This window comes from Lissotriton helveticus, chromosome 10 (assembly GCF_964261635.1).
Source record: "Lissotriton helveticus chromosome 10, aLisHel1.1, whole genome shotgun sequence".
NCBI lineage: Eukaryota > Metazoa > Chordata > Amphibia > Caudata > Salamandridae > Lissotriton > Lissotriton helveticus.
Window position 1 is genome coordinate 842,099,305 of NC_136071.1, and position 21,044 is coordinate 842,120,348.

Here is a 21,044-nt window from a genome sequence, read left to right on the forward strand (position 1 = left end):
TCTTTTTACTTTTGGGTTTTATTTTATTACTTCTCTTCGTGAATTGTACTTTTAAAATAAAGACGTAAAACAACATCTTTTTCAAGGTAACCCGATAAAAACAGCAACAGATGCACACATTTTGAGTATGGCTAGAGATAGCGGGTTCTTTAAAATGCACCAACAAATTTACACTGATCGACTTACGATGGCAGATGAATGGCTAGACAACGCTATAAGGGAGATCAAAGAAACTGTTGCAGGTATGGCTTTAATAGTAAAACTTCAGAGCATTGTTTCCTGTGGTTCTTTTATTGTACACGTCAGAACTGCGGGATGTTTGGGAACATATTTATGAAACAAAGTGTTTGCATTTATGTGGCCTAGATGTTAATCTACTGAGATGCGCTTAAGCGTTAAACCAATGCTTGGTTTATTTTTGTTTTGCTCCTGGGATCAACATTGAGGTAGAATGGAATGTCACGGCCAGGTAGTACACGAATGCATACAACATTTCTAACACAAAATGATAACATTTCTAATTTAAGGAGCAAAAGAAAAGCAACACAACTTGGATCAAGTGTCATCTTATTTTCAGAAACCTCGGATTTTGATGGAACAGTCTATTTTTACAAGATTACATTTTTTTCTATCCCTACCAATAGGACATTTGAGGTCAATAAAACAAATGCGAAATGCATTAAAAAATTTTTTTACTCTTCTTTGTTTTGTGCTCCTTTAATTTAAAAATTAAAACACATAGGCAACACTCAAAATACGAAGACTCTTTTTACAAGTGGCTTGAAAATTCTGATGGGTGCAGAAAAGAAGGTTACTGCGACCAAAATCACACGTTTGTTTTTCACATGTAAATGCAGCAGAAGTCTGTGTGAAAGCCAGGGTAGAATCACCAATTCCTGCATGCTAGTGCCCCAAAAAGGTGCAATCTCTATAATTTGCTTACACGTGGATTACCAGGACCATGGTAATGGTAACTACAGAGCACGGAGAGAACTGGGATTTTAAATCGCCATTTGCAGTGAGGGTCTTAGTGTTGAGGAGTTTTAGCAGGGCTAAACTGGAAGAGGCATCATGGAAGGGGGAGCAAGCACAGATTAACTGCACAGGGATTGATGCAACACATGCTGTTGGGGTATCCAAGGAGATGTATGGGGTAGGGTTAAGGTACAATGATGAACAGGACAAGGCAAGATGTCTGCAGTGTACCAACCTTCATAGACCCTGGGCTTGGTTGTGCAATGGTAGCTGAATCAAGAAGCATAGATTCGACATGTATTCTACGCAACCGGTCTTTAAGCTCTGAGTTTTGTGCAATGGCCTGGAATAGTTAAACAAATATGGTGGAGTAAAATCACTCAAAGAGATACACATCGACCATAGTAATTGTTACATTTATATAATTGGAACATGCAAGGCACACTTTTACCGCATACAGTTGCCATTAATACTAAACATAGTGGTATTTCACAACAATATTTGAGCTCTTCCTATGCATTCACATTTGTCATTATTTGCAATTCTGAATTTTCTGCTTTTTCTCATGGGGCAAAAATAGCAGAAGTCTGTTTAGAAGAGTGTCATTTGATATTGATTAAAAAATGTGGTAAGGCTGATCTGGCTGCAAATGGGTTACATACTGTAATAGCTGGTAACCCAGCTCTACATACTCCATCTCTGGATACACTACAGTGGGCTAAGGAGTAAAATAGCAATCAAGAGTAACTGCAACCAAAGCAAACCTGTCGAGAAACTTTTGCAAACATGCTGCACTGAACTCTAATGTGATGGTCATTATGCTACAATCCGGATCAATGTTTCTCAGATACAATGGTTAATGTCTCACAAGCATTCTACAAGGAGGTATGCTGAAACTCCAGAGGGATCGTGCCTGTGTGAATCCCCTATCTTTCTATGTACCTGGAGCACTTGCAGGTGAAGGGAGGAATGGAGCAGAATCAATCAGACCTGTTAATTGATGATTGCAACTGTCAGATGAACAAACAAAGCCATAAAGTATACGAGTAATGGATCACCAGTAATGACATTTAGGGCTTCATGTACAAAGAGTTTAAGCGATCGCAAACCCTCTGGTTCAGTAAATTCGAAATATCACGTGCCCACAGTGTCCCCACGCTCAATCTAAAAGAAGCTCCTCACCCACAGCTCTAATCTTCACATCTCTTTGCTACTCACATACGAAAATGATATCACAAAGGAGAAAAGTATGTCTAGCTAAGAGGAAGATAATTGAGGATCTTGCTACACAGTTCTCCTTCATTGATCAGGCACAACTGGAAATTATCTCCAATGGGAAAATATCCGTCTTTGATGACAGTACAGATCTGGACTCCTTCATTGTGGAAATTCAGCACTCAAATATGAAAAGCTAATTATATCCCCTCACTACCTACTAACCCTATCCTCCCGCACTTAATTGCATGCTAATCTAACTAGGTCAATTACTAACTGGTTCCACATCTCAAACTATAATTAGCACATATTCTCTCTAACAACCACACTCTGTTACCTAATTAGTTCATATTCTCACCTAAGCTTACCTCCTTTTTGGGTCAGAACCTTGTACAATTCTACTTCCCATGTTTCATAAGCTGTCCAGTCATGTTCCTTTAAGAGAACGATCTCACACCAGATGTCTATATGATAACTTTATGCTACTAAAACATAGTTACCCAAAAATCATAACGTTCTTTCGATGATGGACACTACCCATGTTTGATGGCAGCTCTCAACATTTAGCTTCTTCCACTTGTGATTTTTAAAGTTCAATATCCACACGATGACCCTGAAGACACCTCATTATCACGCCGCTTTGGAAACCCCTCTATAGGAACTTTGCTCAGGTAGAGAATTGTCTTGTGTGCTCTTCAAATTGTTACTCCCTTTTCATGATTTGAGTGTTCATATTTGAAGCTCTAGCTGTAGTTACCTCAAGATATACTTATTCTTACCTCTCGTTGTGAATACAGGCATAACCATATATTTATTGTGCAGTACATGAAAACATTTTCTATTCCTAATCCCCTTACTTTATATGGACACATAGCTCACATCCAGAAATCACATAAGCAAAAATCTTCCATAGCATATTGCTAATTTCATATCCTCAATATGTGAGCCCTTTAAGACAATTTTCATGTACGAAATCAAGGTACAAGTCGTGTCTCCTCCCACAAAGTGGGACAGCGCAAGCTTAGTGGGACTTCACCTCATCTGTTATCTTCACACTTCTTTATTTTGTTCCTAATCAATGTCTAGTTTCATTTAAAATACACAAGACCTTTCACTCTTAAGTCCCGGCATCTTTCTCCCTCGGTACCTCTGCCGTGAGGCATCCAAATGGTCCTTGCAAGAGCATCACATCTACTCTATCAATGGCGGCACGCTGCCCCTTGGCTCCCTCAGTGCCCCTGCCGTGAGGTATCCCAAGGACACCGAGAGCCTTCCATCTACCTTTTAGTAAGTTCTCTCTTTTTACTAACTTCCTTGTGTTTGTTCCGCTTCACCTCCACCCTTGCGGCTGCGACGCCCACTTTCTCTTGGTGTGGGTGGGTGGGATTCTTCTAACTCCTATGCGAAAGGGGGTGGTTGTGTTTGCTTGTGGCCCGCTGGCCCTCCTCATCCCCCCTCGCCCTAGCTTGCTCCTGATTGGGGGGGGGGCCTGCGCTCACCCTTGGGGGACCAATCCTGGTAGCCCCTTCACTCGCCGTGATGTAAATGGGGGAGGGCTTCCCGCCTCGGGATGGTGTTTGACCCGGGCCCCCATGTGTCCGGCTTCACCTTCCCGGCCCAGGTAACAATGTGGGGTCCTGATGGGTGCCACACCTTTTGTAACAAAGCTTTTGGTGAGAACCGCAGATTTTCAGCAGCATCACGTGCACATACAAAACTTTCGTTTTATAGAAAATGTAATGCTTAAACCTCTTAGCTCAGAGCATACTTCACAGAATTATCACGCCTTCAGCAAGACGTGAACCGTCATCCCTTTCACAATACCTAAAGCGAGGCTGTGCAAGGAAAGCAAGTGGAAGCCCTGGCAGTCCTGTCATAACAGTGTTCCAGTAATAACAAGGTACAGATCATTCATTCTTTATTAAAGAGTAAAAGTGGGTGTTTCTTATTTACCAGGAGGGCGCTATACATGGAAAAAGAATCCCCAGCAGACGTCTGCACAGGTCTCCTCCGATTCACAAATCCTATTCACAGCCTCTCGCTAGAGTTAACGTCACACGTGGGAGGCATTTAATCACAAAAGTAAATGTACACAATTCATGTTTGACGAGGTAGCAGAAAAAAGTAAAACAGTAACGTGTGTGCACTCACAAAGAATTCTTGGAGGCCACCATTTGGCGCGGCGAGTGGCTGCATTTACTGTCCCTTGTGTTGCCTTTCACAAATGAACATCAAACAAGGACGGTAAAATGATGTACCCATTACTGAGGTCTTCTTCGAAAGTCTATAAATAATATAGGTGTTGCTATAGGAACTACTCATCTGCCATGGAACAGCTGTGAACGCAGTGAAAAACCCTCCGTTCTGTAAAAAGAAGTTCATTCACATAATATGAATAGCTTTAACTGCTCTCTTGCCCGCTTTTTTGCATTAAATTACTGGTGAGGCAAATATGGTTAAAACTGCATAAACATATTGTCGCATAATTAGGTAACCAATTAATATAATATGATGGAAGCACAAATAACTGAATTTAAGCTTAAGTTTTCAAAGCTCCCAGCTTCTGTTGTGCCAATCTTTTCGGCTTGTCTTCTGTCAACACATTTCCAACTGCCACAGGTGTTTGTTAGACGTGGAAAACAGATTACTTTGTTGTACATTTTACCTACAGGATTACCATTTGTATAATTTTTCTTGTTTTCCATCACTATATAGGGTTTGTGTACACATGCCACGAATAAAAATGAACCTCATTCGTAGGCCTGTCTTATTTTGGGCTGCCAACTTAAAAAAAACAACTTTTTTATGAATTTTTCAAAATATATATAAAAATCAGCCAAATATGCAGTAGCACGTAATGATGTGCATAACAAAGACAGAATTGCCTAAATTAAATTACCAGCCCCTGCAGTAACTTTAAACTAAAAGTCCCTCAAACCACAGCATGTAACAGTTCAGGGCCTCAATCTCCAGCTTCATATCAGAGTCATATCGTTAAATTCAGGTTTTTGTGGTTATTTCTTTATATAGGTTCGGTCAACAATTTGTTTAGTTCGTAAAAAAACTAATAAAATAAAAAAAGAGCAGTCTGGCAAGCATCATTACTGTATTGAAGCCCACTGGACCCTTGACTAAGTACAGCCATCAATTATGACTTGTTGGTAAGTGCCACGGCAAAGACCCGTACCAGTAACAACTTTGCAACAGTATTTAGCATTTTGTTGGTAAAAGAGGGCAGGCTGGTGGTAACATAGTCCCTACTAATGAATTCAGTATCTTAACTTTTGAAGCCTTTGCCAGCTGGTAATCACTGCTGGAAATGACAGAGCGGTATATCACAACTATTACTGGCAATAATTAAATGTGGGAGATTCCCAAGTATGGTCAGTTACCTAATTACCGAATATTTTACCTACACTATGCATTTTAACCATCTTCAAAAGGAAGGCCCGCCTGATTTAGTCTAGAATTCTATTGTGATTATAATTATGTTCATTAGGTTCTTAGTGAATTAACTTTCAAGGTATATGTGTACCTTAATCACCAGTTACCACAATAACAACTTTTTATATTTGGCAAGTGAGTTAAATATGGGTGCTCCAGGTTAATCAAAAGCCTAGTTTTTTTCATACGACTGATTAATCAACAAGCAGCTGCGACCCGGTTTCCTCGATGCCTTTAGATGTGATCTCCTGGAACGTGACCGGCTTCCAGTATAAATTCCATAATCCTGACTGGTTGCAGCTAGTGGAGCAGGATGACATTATTTGATGTCAAGGGACATGGTCACCAGACCTGTATTGTACATCCTATTACCAAATGTTATTTTTTAAGCTCCAGAAAACATTTGAATTGTTGTTGATCAATTTTTATCATAATATTTTTGATCCTTCCATGACAAAGAACATGGATGAGTTAGAGGATAATTTATACAATAGTTGAGAACAGTCCTAACAAGGAGTTGTTCATAATATGGATAGGGGATTTTAATGTATGCACATGTGACCCCCAAAATCATGATGATCTGTGGTCTCTGGGATGATATAAGTTTGCCAGTAATACATTTTAAACACACCCCTAATGGAGACGCCCTGAACAGAGTAGATATCTCTAAAAATCTGTTTTTCCTCCCTAGGATTATACTCCCTCTGATTACGGGGCTGTTCCAACAGTTGTTGGCACTGGTTCATGCACAGCAATTGACCACATGTTATTCTCTAGGGATCTAGAATCGGTTTTCAATAAATACGAGGTAGTGATAAGTTGTATAAGTGACCATAACCTCCTTTCTTTGGGGCTAGAAATGGACCTTGGTAACAAAGGTATCAATGCTACACACAAACTTGAATATACAAAGAATAGGGTTTGCGCATCAAATGGAACCAGATCAATAAGGACCTTTTTTTGATGGACTTCGTGATCGATAACCAAACTTTAATCACCACTGCTTTACATCACGATAGACCTCCTAGTGACATTATCCAAGAATACACTTTTGACCTTGTATATTGCAGCACAATTAACTAAGAATGTTTTAGTGGACAGGACTAGCCCAAGTTGGTTTAATCAATCTTGTGCTAAAGCCCACAAAACTCCCAAAATGGTACTTAGGAAACAACCCAGGTAAAGCTGGGAGTAGTTAAGGCTAGGGCAGCTTATAAAGTAGCAATAGCAACCAGGAAGGTTGAACTTCGGAATAAGGTGTGGGAAGACCTTGAGGATGTGAGCAACTTGAAGGATCCCAGTTTCTTCTGGAAAGTTGTAAATTGCTCTTTCTTTTCAAGTCATGATAGCCCGCAGGTAGTTGCAATTATCACCGCAAAAGCTTGAGTAGCACATGTTTCCAAGATTTTCGAGCCAGAACAGCTAACGGGCTACAGATACTTTTAGAAGCTTTTAATACGTTCATGGTTGATATGGGGTTAAGGACAAATTTAAGAAAGTCACCTTGAAATTCTATTAATACCCAAACATTCAGGAATCTAATGAAATTGTAGGAAAAAAACCATGCAAATGAGCAGATTTCCAACTTCTCGAATTCCGTCTCTACTTTTGTGATTCCTTCATGATTCCTGTTATGACACAGAGAATTTGTGGATTACTTATTTACGGTATAACTGACATAACAAAAATAACTTTTGACAGAACGTAGAAAGTGCAGGTCACGCTGCATTCTGAATTCTTTCTAAACAAAGCCCTGCATATACCATAAAATCAAGTATTCTTGTCAGAAGGCAAAGTGCTATCTGCAGCCAAAACTTGCTGTGGGCCCTTGTGGATGCAGCTTCTGTTTCTATCAGTTGCCGACTATACCCGTTTCTCAGTTTTTTGAAAAATGTACTTAAAAGAAAGAGAGAGAAAGAGCGAGAGAGAGAGAGAGAGAGCGCATGGCATCGGACACCATCTAGTAGTCTGGCCAAATAAGCTACCTAGTTAATAATTAAGACAGCAGATTTGATTACAATCAGAAATCTATAAATAAATGTAGCTGATGCAGAGTGTGGGCCATGAAAGCACAGGACGGGGGCATAATACACCCTCTGCTCACCTCTTGGTGTGACTTCTTGGACCCAAAAATAAAGAGGATTTAACACACGATAGGATCTCAAATACAAGACAGATGTGCCTTTGAGCAAGCAATCTAAGTTTTTGCGATACATGAAGACAAGCTTGCAGGTGCAATGCTCAGTTGGGAAGGCCAACCAAGACTTCTAGTTATCTGGTTCAGGTGGGATGCCAAAAGGTTTGTGTTACTGTTACAACCTTTGACAGTCTAATTGCCAAATATCAAAGCAAGCTAGTCTCATTTTTATTTGTGAAATATTGAGCAGGCCGCCGGTTTGCCTGAACCATGTTTCCTCAGGTATAAATTCTCAGTATATCATGTATTAATGTATCACATACTTCAAAACACAGGTAAGATTTAATAAAATACTTTTAAATGTTTTGCTTTAAATAGAGTTGAAATTGAAAAAATGGCACAGTTTCTCAAAGTCTATAGAACCCAAAAACGAAACAATATGAACTCCTTAAGTTATGTGAGAGAACATGCTTTAAATGAAAACTTCTCCAAACACACTTCTGAAATAGGACGCAGGCTTACCGACGCAAGAGCGTTTTTCAGACCAACAACCTGAGCAGAGGGAGAAGAACAGGTGTCATGATCCAGCATCTGCTTCAGCTTCTCTCTCTCACTTGACACAGTATTGAAGGAAGCCCTCAAGGTGACGTAAACTGCAAGAAGAACAATGGAGACAACGTAAGTCAAGGATACATGTCACTGCAATGACCACTGCACAACCAAATCATAAATAATAATAAAAAAAAACATATTAATTGCTTCAGTGACTTGGACCAGACACTACACTTCCCTCTTCTTCCAAGCTAATGGAAAGTCCTCTGTGGCTTGGAGGAGACAGAAGTATGTTCAGCTCAATATTTAAAGAAACTGCTTTGGAACCTCAGACAAAGGAACACTCTGCCCTGGACAAAGACCCATACCCAAATACAACCCCCTGTTTCCCCAGGATTTCATCCTTTTGTTGCTATCTAGATCAGCGTTGAGGTCAACCATAGTAAACAGTGTAGATGTAGCTTTGGGAAATCTTCAGCAAATGGAATGCAGAACGAGTAACCATAAAAGCCTACCATAAACTGTTAGTCCTTGTTCCTACTTGCCAAAACCTCATCCCAGACTACTAGAAACTATCCAGAGAAGCCAAAAGATCTGCACGAAGGAAGTTTTTGCCGCCAGTTTAAGAACAAGAGGGTCTAGTCAGGGATACATAACTGAAATAACTGAATTTAGTGTATGTCCCTAGAGCCGAACACTTACAGAAGGCATTGGGTGAAACCTACATGGCTTCCCGGCAGATCTCATACAGATAAACGTTTCACAGCATGCTGCTGACAAACATTTTACCTAAATGTAAGTGCATGAATATCACGTTGAAGAGGGATTCTGCAGCCGCCCTAAAGCAAAATTACCCCAGTGTACAATGGACAAGTCAGAGAGCAAATGAATCCTTGGGAGCAAGTTGCCTTTGATAGGATGACTACGAATGACATAATTCCTATTGGGGTTAATAAGTGATCTAAAGTCGAATCTTGATGATTGAACTTCTTGTGAGCTTTGGGAAGTGAGCAAATGTTTTTCATCATTTCTTAAGATTTCATTAGACAATTAATACTTTAACATCAGCATTTTAATATTAAACTGTGTTCTTTCTAAGAATGATATACATTTTTATTTTTTGGGATAAGTATTATCACCTCAAACTACCTGCTTCAGTTGCCAGGCTAATGCTGATGCTTATCTCCAGTCTAAATTAAATACAGAGGAAATCTTGGTGTTGAGTCAGAAGAGCTGCAGTTGAGTGGCATCTTTTGTTATACCTGCTCTGTTGCAATCACAACGCCTTGTAAATTTGCATATTAGGTCTTCAGGGCCTTTAGGAAACTACTGAAAACCTCGCTCTTCCAACAAGTCTCCTGGGTTCGTTGATGTGCCCTAAGCGCGGAGATACCCTTCTGGGGTGATTCATGCGCTCTATAAAAAACTAAATAAAAATAAATATTTATTTTGTAGCATGTGTGGGTTGTGCAGCACTTGAACTTCAATAACCTGTGACACGTTCATTAAAATACTTCAGATTACTAACGAGTTAAAAGTATCCCTAGCTACTGATAACTCACATAACTCAGTGGCATTATCACATGGGTGTTGCTCATCCTTTTTTGACCAACTGAAAGCAGGCTCTTAAATGCCACAGTATCAATAGTGTCATCCTGTCTAGCAGTAATATACTTCTTAATCGTTATTCTGAGATGGAGGTGTATCATAAATTAAGAAAATTGGTTAATAGTTTAACTGAGTTTTCTAGTCCTCCCACGCCTAGAGGTTGATGGGACCTGGTTGATCTAAAAGATCGGTTTAACTATGAACTATAATGACCCAATGGATGGGAAGTCATGAAGAATTATTGTCAGGTCTTCTATTTCACCCAAGCAATGTGAAGTGAGAAGTTATAGACTGCAGAAGCTTCTTTTCTGGGACTATATAAACAAAATGTTTCAAGCATTTTCAGTTGCAAATCCCAAGGATGTATTGGGACAATGTCAAACACCCATCAATCTGTCTCCTATATGGCACTTAATGCACGAAGTAATTAGCATCAATGCCTCAGGATGAAGGGTGGGAAAATAATAAAGGGATGTATGGTGGGGGGGAGAATAATCAGAGAGAAGCTAGAATAATTGTAGAGCTTGATGGGACATCAAGTTTAACAACAGCAATTTCATTAATTTGACTATACAAACTAAAGGCATTTAAAATCATGAAGCATGATATGCTTTGAAGTATCCTATGGCACATATATGTTGTTGGGATGTTTCTTTATAAAAGGCCAAACTGCCAATGAGTTTAGCACCAGAAGATTACAGGTCATAAAATTAAGAAGTTGAGCACTTCCTTCAATTCAAGACTCTCAGAAGGGAACATTAGCTATACGAATCCGCATGAGAACTGGACCAGTTCTTAATTAAATATGCAGACAAGCAAGAAATAGATATCAATTTGAGCACTACTTGCGAGGAATATGCAGATGAGGGTCCAAATTAAGGTTAACGACAAACAATGTGACTTTAGAGTTTCCGACAGTAAAAATTATTACTGATAGGGGGAGTACACCATTCAGAGAGGCAATGGTATTAGTCATGAAACAAAGAACTTTTTGGAATATGGACTCTTATCACTTGTCAGTTACTTAAGACCGGTTCTCCTCCATGTCTCATTTGGAATACAGCTCACATCTTAGAGCTATACCATTGCATCAGAAATGGCACAGTGACTTGGCTTAGCATTTAATGAAATTAAAATGTCATGCTAAATTTACAATGCACATTCTGACCATCCACCACCATGGAAAGGTGTCATAATGCAAACGCTGTTCCGGCTGGCATAAGGACATGTCTAACCAGCTCCGAAAATGCTCAGAGGCAGAGGGGATTGAAGAATTGTACAAGTGCGCGTCTACCAAATAAAAGACACGAAAAGGACAAGAGTTACTTCTTAGAATGTTTCCTGAGAAGAAATAGTAGATTCCACAGCAATGTCTATACCATGTTAACAGTGCAATAACGGTTGACACGTTGGCAAACTATATAAGCTATTGACAGCTACCTCATCCTGATCATTTAGTGATGAGTGTAAAACAGATGGCACCACGTGAATGCTACTACATAATGTATTCAACCACGAGCTCATTCCTACCATTTCGTATGCAAGTGTAATACTGATCAGCAGACCTGTGTAGGCTAATGCAGAATGCATTGACAACTACCTGGTCTGTCATATAGTGATGACAGTGCAAAACCGATGAGCATACTCACTGGCAAACTATGCAATCTACTGTATAATGTAATGACATCTGCCTCATCCCAGTGAACTAGTAATAAAACACCCAGGTTATCCACACTCTTGAAGGGCTTCATCCGGATAGGTTTATACAGGTAACTATCGCCGCTAATAATAAAGTCCAGCTGTGCATTCTTACACTGCAGTAAGCCAAAACATGAGCAACTTCCAAACAGAAACATATTTGGACACATTAGGGAAAAAATCTAAAAAAAAAACTAGGACACTGCACTGAATGAAATACTTCATGTGGAGATGTAGTCCTTGTGAAAGAGCAGAAATGTCCTATGACGTGTGCTGTGGTGGGTAGAAGATAATTGTTAATTATGTTCAGCTCTGCAAATATCAGCTAGGCACGTGGCATTAGTATCTGCCTGGCTCTCAAAAAGCCAAAAATGTGTGTGTGTGTGTGTGTGTGTGTCTGTATATATACTGTAACTGTAAAAAGCTGCATGGAATCATTTCAACTCCAAACTAGTAGCCTGGAAAAGCTTGGGAATTTCAAGTGGAGATGAGTTTAAGTTTTTGAAGGCAAATTACCCTGTGATCCCGGTATTCTACCTAATCCCAAAAGTGCATAAAGATCCTGCTAAACCGCCTGGGCGAACGATTATTTCGGCCAGACAGGGGATATTTGAGAATACATCTAGGTATATCGATCATTTTCTTCAAGAACACGTGAGAGCTCACCCATCTTATCTACGGGACACGAGAGACTTCCTGGAGAAGATTCGGGCAAAAGTATGGCAAGAGGATTTTTTTATTGATTACACTTGATGTAACTGCTCTTTATACCAGCATCAATCATTTGGATGGCATCCGAGCAGTTAAACATTTCTTGCGAAGTAAACCCGCCCTGATGTTAAACCACAACAAAATGTTACGTGAAATGATTCAGGCATGTCTCCGCAATAATTATTTTCTCTTCCAGAAACATATCTTTCAACAACTGAGGGGAGTGACGATGGGGGCCTGCTTTTCCCCCAGCTACGCGTGCTTGCACATGGGGCTGTGGGAGGAGCAGGTCCTCAGGACCACATTTGAGGAGGCCATGTTAAACAATGTCATAGCATGGCACAGGTTTATTAACGACCTCGTTATAATCTGGAGGGGCTCGGAATTGAGTGCGGAGACATTCATTGCGGAGATTAATGTAAACTTAATTTCACTGGGCTTATAAGCAAGTCCGCAGTAAACTTCCTGGATGTGGAGGTCTACATTGAGAGTGGCAAATTAGAGACAAGATTACAACGGAAGGAGACAGCGGGAAATACAATCCTGCATGTTTCTAGTCACCACCCAGGCCACCTGATCCGCAGCATCCCCTATGGGGAGATGCTGAGGATCAGGTGGATCTGCAGCACTGACTAAGAATGTACAGAAGCCCAAAACAACAGTAGGGATAGGTTCTTAAATAGAGGGTATTCAATGGCAGTTGTAAACAAAACTATTACGAAGTCAAACCACTATCAAAGTCACCTACACCATAGGGAGGACAGTGTAAACCCACAAAATGTAGACATTTCAGTCTCAGATCAACCGAGGCTCATCACTGCTTATAGCCGGCAACACAAACAATTACAAACCATTATTCGTAGGAATTAGCCTATTATTAAGGGGGACCCCATTATTGGCAGGACACTATCTAAAAACCGGCAATTACATTTATCCGAGCACGGTCCATGAGCGACATGCTGGTGAAAAGTAGTCCAGAAGTCTCTAACAACAATGCCTGACTACAAACTACAAAGGGGTTCATCAAATGTGCCTCTTGTAAGGCGTGCAAATTGGGAAAGAGCAGGACATCCTACATCACCCCATTTAGTGATAGGCCCAAGCCCATCTCCAAGAAAATAACTTGTAAATCAGATTTCGTCGTGTATGTGTTGGAGTGTGCGCGTGGGCTGCAATATGTGGGTAGTACCAAGTTGCAGGTCCACAAGCGCATACTCCAGCACATGCGGGCAGTCAATAATCGAAATGAGGCCTACCCAGTAGCAAGGCATATCAATTCCTGCCACAATAGTGATTTGGGGTGCCGGAGTTATTTTGCCATAGACATGGTCCCACCACTGCGCAGGGGAGGTGACAGAGAGGCCCAATTGAGGTTACTGGAGACACGGTATATTCTTGAGCTTAACTCCAAGATCCCCAATGGGTTGAACGTCACTGAAGATTTGCACACATGTCTTTAGGGGACCCGGATTGGTATAAGGGCAAAGTCTGTATTAAAGGACACGGAGACCTTGATGTTTGATGTTCAATGGCCTGTGGCTAACCATTGGAGAAGGGGAATCGTCTGAACATGCAACTGTTTTTGAAAAAGAAAAAAACAACAGACACTCTAGTGTCTGGTATGAATTTTAAATTTAGTGTTATTTCTATTTTGGTGTATAAGAATTGGTCCATTAGACCCACAGGGTGACAGGAATATGTATTCCTTTCTTCTTCTTCCTTTTCTTGAAACTCCGAATAATGCACAGTAGAGGTTTACCACAACGAATGGGCAGTTGGGATGCAGTAATTTCAGGATATAAATGAAGCCCACATGGGCTGTAATAAATCACCGCTATCTCGACCATAATGTTTGCAGCTGCTATTTGTATATTTGTACATGTCCAATACGATTTTGCACATTTATAGGCAGGTTTGCACAGACAGAGTTTTAGTGTTGTAAATAGAATAATGTACTTATATATGTATATTTATATGTGATTACATATGTATTCTATTTTTAAATCTATTTATGTACTTGCAGAAATTTGCAATTGCACTGCAAAAAATGTACATAGAAATTTGCACAACTAAATATGATTGGTTGAAACTGCGGTGAGGAGGGGGGGTTTCTCTTAAATGGCAACATTGATTGCGAGAAACAGTTCTGATACCCCGTTAGAGCAACATACCTGATATAATGCGGAAGTCTGTTTATGTTCTTAGGCCCAGTGGTCAGATGACCGGTTTGTGCATTTTAAATGGTGGAGGTTGTCTGACAACGTCATGTGATCAAGGGCCCGAATCGCGTCATGGCGGAGGTTGTGTTGCACGTGGAATACAATTTTGGCAAATTACCTGGATGGGTCCGTGTTCGTTTATTCTGGACAAAGGCAGAAGGAGAAACAAAGTTCTTTGGATATATATATATATATTTTTTTTACCTACTAGCGATTGCCAGTAGCTAGTTATAGCTTACACATGGAAAGTTTCGGGGTGATCTGTCAAGTGGGGACCGAGAAAACGTGGGTGGGGTCAAAAAAGTGTTAATTCCCATAGAGATTGTAGTTACGACTACATCCTGAACCTCTGGCCAAAATGACACCAAATTCGGCAGAAAGGTAGCTCTTGGTCAGGAAAGAACGCTTATTGTTATTTGGTGTAAATCTGTCCAGTAGTTTGAGACATTGAAGAAAATTCAAATTTGTATATGTAGGGACACAGTCCCTTCGTGACCCGGGCGCGGTGCGTTGTGGATCCGTGCACCAGGGGCAATGCGGTTATTGGCTGCTCTGAATAGAACACTGCACACACCCTTTTGTAGAGCAGAACTGTCTCTCCAGGGAATGATGTATGAAGACAAAAAGTATAGAAAGTGTCAGGGTAGGGGTACCCTGACCCCATAGATGTGTTGTAGGTGTGTAGAAGAGACAGTTTGAGTTTTACAAAGCTGTACGTTTTTTTCTTCCCCGTGGATGGATTCTCGACTCCATTACGGAACTCAGCGCGGCACCCCCATGTAAAAAAGCTGTCACACATTATTTGTAAACAATCATTGATCCATTGAGGCACTTATACATCCACACACTCTACCCCTCAGAAGCTCATGAACCCAGTCAGAGACACACTCACACACCCACTCACAGACTCTCAAACATTTGCGCACTCAGTCTCACACATTCACTTACAGACCTACTCAGACACTCATGCACCCACTCACAGACCCTCTGAGATTTACAAACTCACACCCACCGATCCACTCAGACTCCTGCACCAACCAACAGACCCACTCACACTCATGCGCCAACTCACAAATCCACTGAGAGACTAATGCAGTCACTCACTAACCCAGTCAAAAATGTATGCACCCACTCAGACCCATCCACCCACTCAGACTCATACATCCACTCACAAACCTACTCGGACTCACACACCCACTGGCAGACCCAGGGATATACTTATGCAGCCACTCCCACACAAAGATGAACACACCCACTCACACACCGATTGAAACACTCACTCACAGAAAACTAAGACACTGATGCACTCACTCACACACTCACTCTCAAAGGTTACAGTTAGGAAATAAAATTATAAAAACCTTAGAAATTATCTTAAAAAGAAAGGTTACAGGCATGTTATAGTTAGGAAATAGGATTAAAAAACCTAAGCAATTCACTGGTAAAAACGAAGGTTGGAGTTACGTTATAGTTAGGTTTACATTTTATTTACAAAACCAGAGAACTTCAGCAGTTATAGTTACCTAAGCCATCTATAACTTACAACGCCTCATCGCAGTGCTTATGACCTCACATATTACATCAATCATGACATGGTCAGTGACATCACTGATACCATCTCAAATTACATCACTGATGAGATCACTGGTGACATTATCCACGGAACTACTCACACACCCATTCACACCCCCATGGAATGTCTCATACACCCACTCTCACACAACCACTCACATACCCATACGAGCACTCACACACCCACTCTGATCCATAGAGACACTCACACATCCACCAATACAGCCACTCCCACATCCAGTCATACATATAGAAACTTACACATCCACTCATATACCCATACAGTCACTCACCCAGCCACTTACTCACCTATAGTTACTCACACACCCACTCACTTACTCATACATATACTAGCACATGTACTCGCTCACCTATACAGTCACTGACACAAGCACACACACACAGCCATACAGCCACTCTCACATTTACCATACAGTCACTCACACACCCTCACTCACCCATACAACACTTATGCACCCACTCACTCACCAATACAGCCACTCACACACCCCATCACTCACCTATACCTCCTCTCACATACCCACTCACTCACCTATACACCATTGACACACACACTCGCTCACCCACAGTCACACCAATAGAGCTACTCACACACTTACCCATAGAAACACTCCCACACCCATAGAGCCACTCAGACCCCTACTCACACATGGATAGACACAGTCACACAGCCAATCACATAATATCTGTTACAAATAGTATCACTATTTAGTAGTAAATAAAGGTTACTAATTTAACATTTGTAGTATCTTACTCTATACGTTAACACTCAAACTTTTAGAAAACACTCACAATCAACTCACAATCACTGCATGATGCCATCAGTGAGGTCATTTGAAATATTATCATGGATGTCCTCGGTGATGCCACTTACCAGCTCATGAATGATGTAATATGTGAGGCCTTAAGCAGTGCATTGTAGGGACGTAAGTTATAGTTCGGTCAGGTAACTATAACTGCTGAAATTCTATGGTTTTATAGGAGTGAAATGTGAGCCTAACTAGAAAATCCCTGTAACCTTTAATTTTTTAATTTTTTTATTTCTTAACTATAATGTTCCCGTAACCTTTAGTTTTTTTTTTAATATATATTTTTATTGATTATAACACAAGAAAGAAAATATACATATCAGGTGTCATTTGGTGAAATACAGTCCAGCTGGGGACAGGCAAATAAGTTGAAGAAATACACCACAGTCATAGGCATCGAAAAAAGATCAATACCAGCTTAAAGCTGAAGCAAAACAATAAGATGCAAAGGACCACAGTACATCGCAACAGCACCCGCCCACCAGGAATACAGGATATACGAATTGGACATGCGACACCCAGATATGATGGACAAAAGATCAGGAGAGTATGCCACATTTCTTGTGAAGAAAGGAAAAGGGAATAGAAAGGTCGTAGAAAAAAATAAAGGAAAAAAAAAAAACACAACCCCCCACCCTACACCCCTGCCGATGGCTACGACCTAACCCCACTAGCAGCGTGCCTGTCGCCCACTAAACTACACCCCAAGGAAGGGAAAAGCTGGAGGAGGAGATATGGTACAAAACGATACGGGCTCCCAGATTCCCATCCCCCCCACCAGAAGCAGACATCCCCTACCGCAGCGATAAGCAAGTTATAGCAGAGCAATAAAAATTCAATAGGGGAGCCACAAACAGAGAAAGGACCGTCCTGCCCGGCACCACAGAGGCAGTACATCCCATTTCGAACATAGCAGTTACACAATACCCAGACAATCAGAATCCCATCTGGCCCTCGCTCCCACAGCCACAACCCGGCAAAGCCAGAAGAAAACATTGCAAAGTCAGCCCTGGCCCTGACGATCCATTACGCAGACCCCAGCAAATGCAACCAGGCCGCTACGATTCTTCATGCGAGCCCTGACCATTCGAACCGCCATCACAATCAGAACGTCCAAAGACAGAAACGGCTCAAAGTCGCCACAGAAGGGGTGATACCAGGATAAACGCTGACAAAGTTCAAAAGTCAAAGCAGGTCCACTGCCCACCAACGATAAGTCAGCAAAGCGTTTTGAGCAGTCTCTGAAAGAGGCGAGGTACGAATCCGATAGTCCGCGGAGAAGACACACTGAAGTACAGAAAGATGCAAAAAACACAGTTGATGGACAAAATGTAGAACAATGTCATACATTCACCCCAGTACAAGGATCTGGGCCTAAATCCATCGTTTTTTGAACTCCACACCACCCTGGGTTAGACACTGGCTATATGCAAATCAGCTCTGACCCTGTGCCTCATGGGAACAGTCCAGTCCGAACTACCAAGCCATGTCTTTCCCAGACCGGAATCAAGCATCCAAGGACCGGTTTCTGGCTATCAGCCTTCATTCAGCCTGGATAGCTTGACTCCAGTGGTGTGGAGAGCCTGGGACTCACGTCTGAGCATACCCAGCCCACTCGGGGTGAAAATTGCAAAAAACACAGTTGATGGACAGAATGTAGAACAATGTCATACATTCACCCCAGTACAAGGATCTGGGCCTAAATCCATCTGTGTTTTTTGCAATTTTACCCCGAGTGGGCTGGGGATGCTCAGACGTGAGTCCCAGGCTCTCCACACCACTGGAGTCAAGCTATCCAGGCTGATGAAGGCTGATAGCCAGAAACCGGTCCTTGGATGCTTGATTCCGGTCTGGGAAAGACATGGCTTGGTAGTTCGGACTGGACTGTTCCCATGAGGCACAGGGTCAGAGCTGATTTGCATATAGCCAGTGTCTAACCCAGGGTGGTGTGGAGTGCAAAAAAACAATGGCTTTAGGCCCAGATCCTTGTACTGGGGTGAATGTATGACATTGTTCTACATTCTGTCCATCAACTGTGGTTTTTGCAATTTCACCCCGAGTGGGCTGGGGATGCTCAGACGTGAGTCCCAGGCTCTCCACACCACTGGAGTCAAGCTATCCAGGCTGATGAAGGCTGATAGCCAGAAACCGGTCCTTGGATGCTTGATTCCGGTCTGGGAAAGACATGGCTTGGTAGTTCGGACTGGACTGTTCCCATGAGGCACAGGGTCAGAGCTGATTTGCATATAGCCAGTGTCTAACCCAGGGTGGTGTGGAGTGCAAAAAAAACGATGGATTTAGGCCCAGATCCTTGTACTGGGGTGAATGTATGACATTGTTCTACATTCTGTCCATCAACTGTGTTTTTTGCAATTTCACCCCGAGTGGGCTGGGGATGCTCAGACGTGAGTCCCAGGCTCTCCACACCACTGGAGTCAAGCTATCCAGGCTGATGAAGGCTGATAGCCAGAAACCGGTCCTTGGATGCTTGATTCCGGTCTGGGAAAGACATGGCTTGGTAGTTCGGACTGGACTGTTCCCATTAGGCACAGGGTCAGAGCTGATTTGCATATAGCCAGTGTCTAACCCAGGGTGGTGTGGAGTGCAAAAAAACGATGGATTTAGGCCCAGATCATTGTACTGGGGTGAATGTATGACATTGTTCTACATTCTGTCCATCAACTGTGTTTTTTGCAATTTCACCCCGAGTGGGCTGGGGATGCTCAGACGTGAGACCCAGGCTCTCCACACCACTGGAGTCAAGCTATCCAGGCTGATGAAGGCTGATAGCCAGAAACTGGTCCTTGGATGCTTGATTCCGGTCTGGGAAAGACATGGCTTGGTAGTTCGGACTGGACTGTTCCCATGAGGCACAGGGTCAGAGCTGATTTGCATAAAGCCAGTGTCTAACCCAGGGTGGTGTGGAGTGCAAAAAAACTATGGATTTAGGCCCAGATACTTGTACTGGGGTGAATGTATGACATTGTTCTACATTCTGTCCATCAACTGTGTTTTTTGCAATTTCACCCCGAGTGGGCTGGGGATGCTCAGACATGAGTCCCAGGCTCTCCACACCACTGGAGTCAAGCTATCCAGGCTGATGAAGGCTGATAGCCAGAAACCGGTCCTTGGATGCTTGATTCCGGGTCGGGGAAAGACATGGCTTGGTAGTTCGGACTGGACTGTTCCCATGAGGCACAGGGTCAGAGCTGATTTGCATATAGCCAGTGTCTAACCCAGGGTTGGTGTGGAGTGCAAAAAAACGATGGATTTAGGCCCAGATCCTTGTACTGGGGTGAATGTATGACATTGTTCTACATTCTGTCCATCAACTGTGTTTTTTGCGAAGTACAGAAAGAGGCACATCCATCTCGGGCGGTATCGACAGAGGGCAGAACACACAACCAGTACTTTCGGGCTCGCTCGCCGCCATCTTAGGGTCGCTAGAAATTTCCAAGTCCAACGTCCTCACAGGGTCCTCGGTAGCAATCGGAGCTTGCTCCGCGGGTAAGGCATCTCAGCTTACGACCAACAAAGGGTCGGAATCCGGTCTCCGGCAGATGTGGTCAACCGTTAAGACCATCCTTTGGAAGGTGGCGGTGACTCGTTTGTGGAGCTCCCCAATGGCGCCCATTACATTGTGCAGCGACGGTGTAGTTTCGGCCCGTTCCATCGCCCCTCAGTGAGCGACCGGGCGGGTATCCGAACCCCGGAGGTCGACTTCTCCGGGGCACCAGGCAGAAGCAATGTAGATGACAACTGTGGGTGCAACCAAAGCACGATCGCAGTGCCGTCGCCGCCAACGACGAACCAAGCCCATCAACGGGGCGTCCGGGCAGCGGATCCCCGGTCAAAGCAGTCGATATGGAAAGCCGCCGTAGTTGCAGGAGAAAGCTGCCACCAGGTCACCATCCAAAACGGAAAAGAAAGATGCCACTTCGGGAGACCGGAGCCACCCACGTCCCGCGGCCGATGTTGTTCAACTCCAACCCGGACGGGTTATAACTCGAGGCCCCGGCTGCAACTCTGAGTTAGGCCAAGAATGGCGCACAACGTATCTTCGCCATCCGAGCAGCTAGAGAT

The 21,044-nt window shown here is 42.5% G+C and overlaps 1 protein-coding gene across 3 annotated transcripts in view; it reads right to left on the reverse strand.

Moving 5' to 3' along the window:
- OSBPL3 (oxysterol binding protein like 3) overlaps window positions 1-21,044 on the reverse strand; it is an 861,863-nt gene that overhangs the window by 262,819 nt on the left and 578,000 nt on the right. For 2 of the 3 annotated variants that reach the window (XM_078663459.1, XM_078663460.1), the window contains exon 13: window positions 8,294-8,424. In XM_078663459.1, the coding sequence (XP_078519585.1) occupies window positions 8,294-8,424 (131 nt within the window). Of the gene's footprint in view, window positions 1-1,210; window positions 1,319-8,293; window positions 8,425-21,044 lie in introns of all 3 variants that reach the window. The other variant, XM_078663461.1, reaches the window with a different exon arrangement.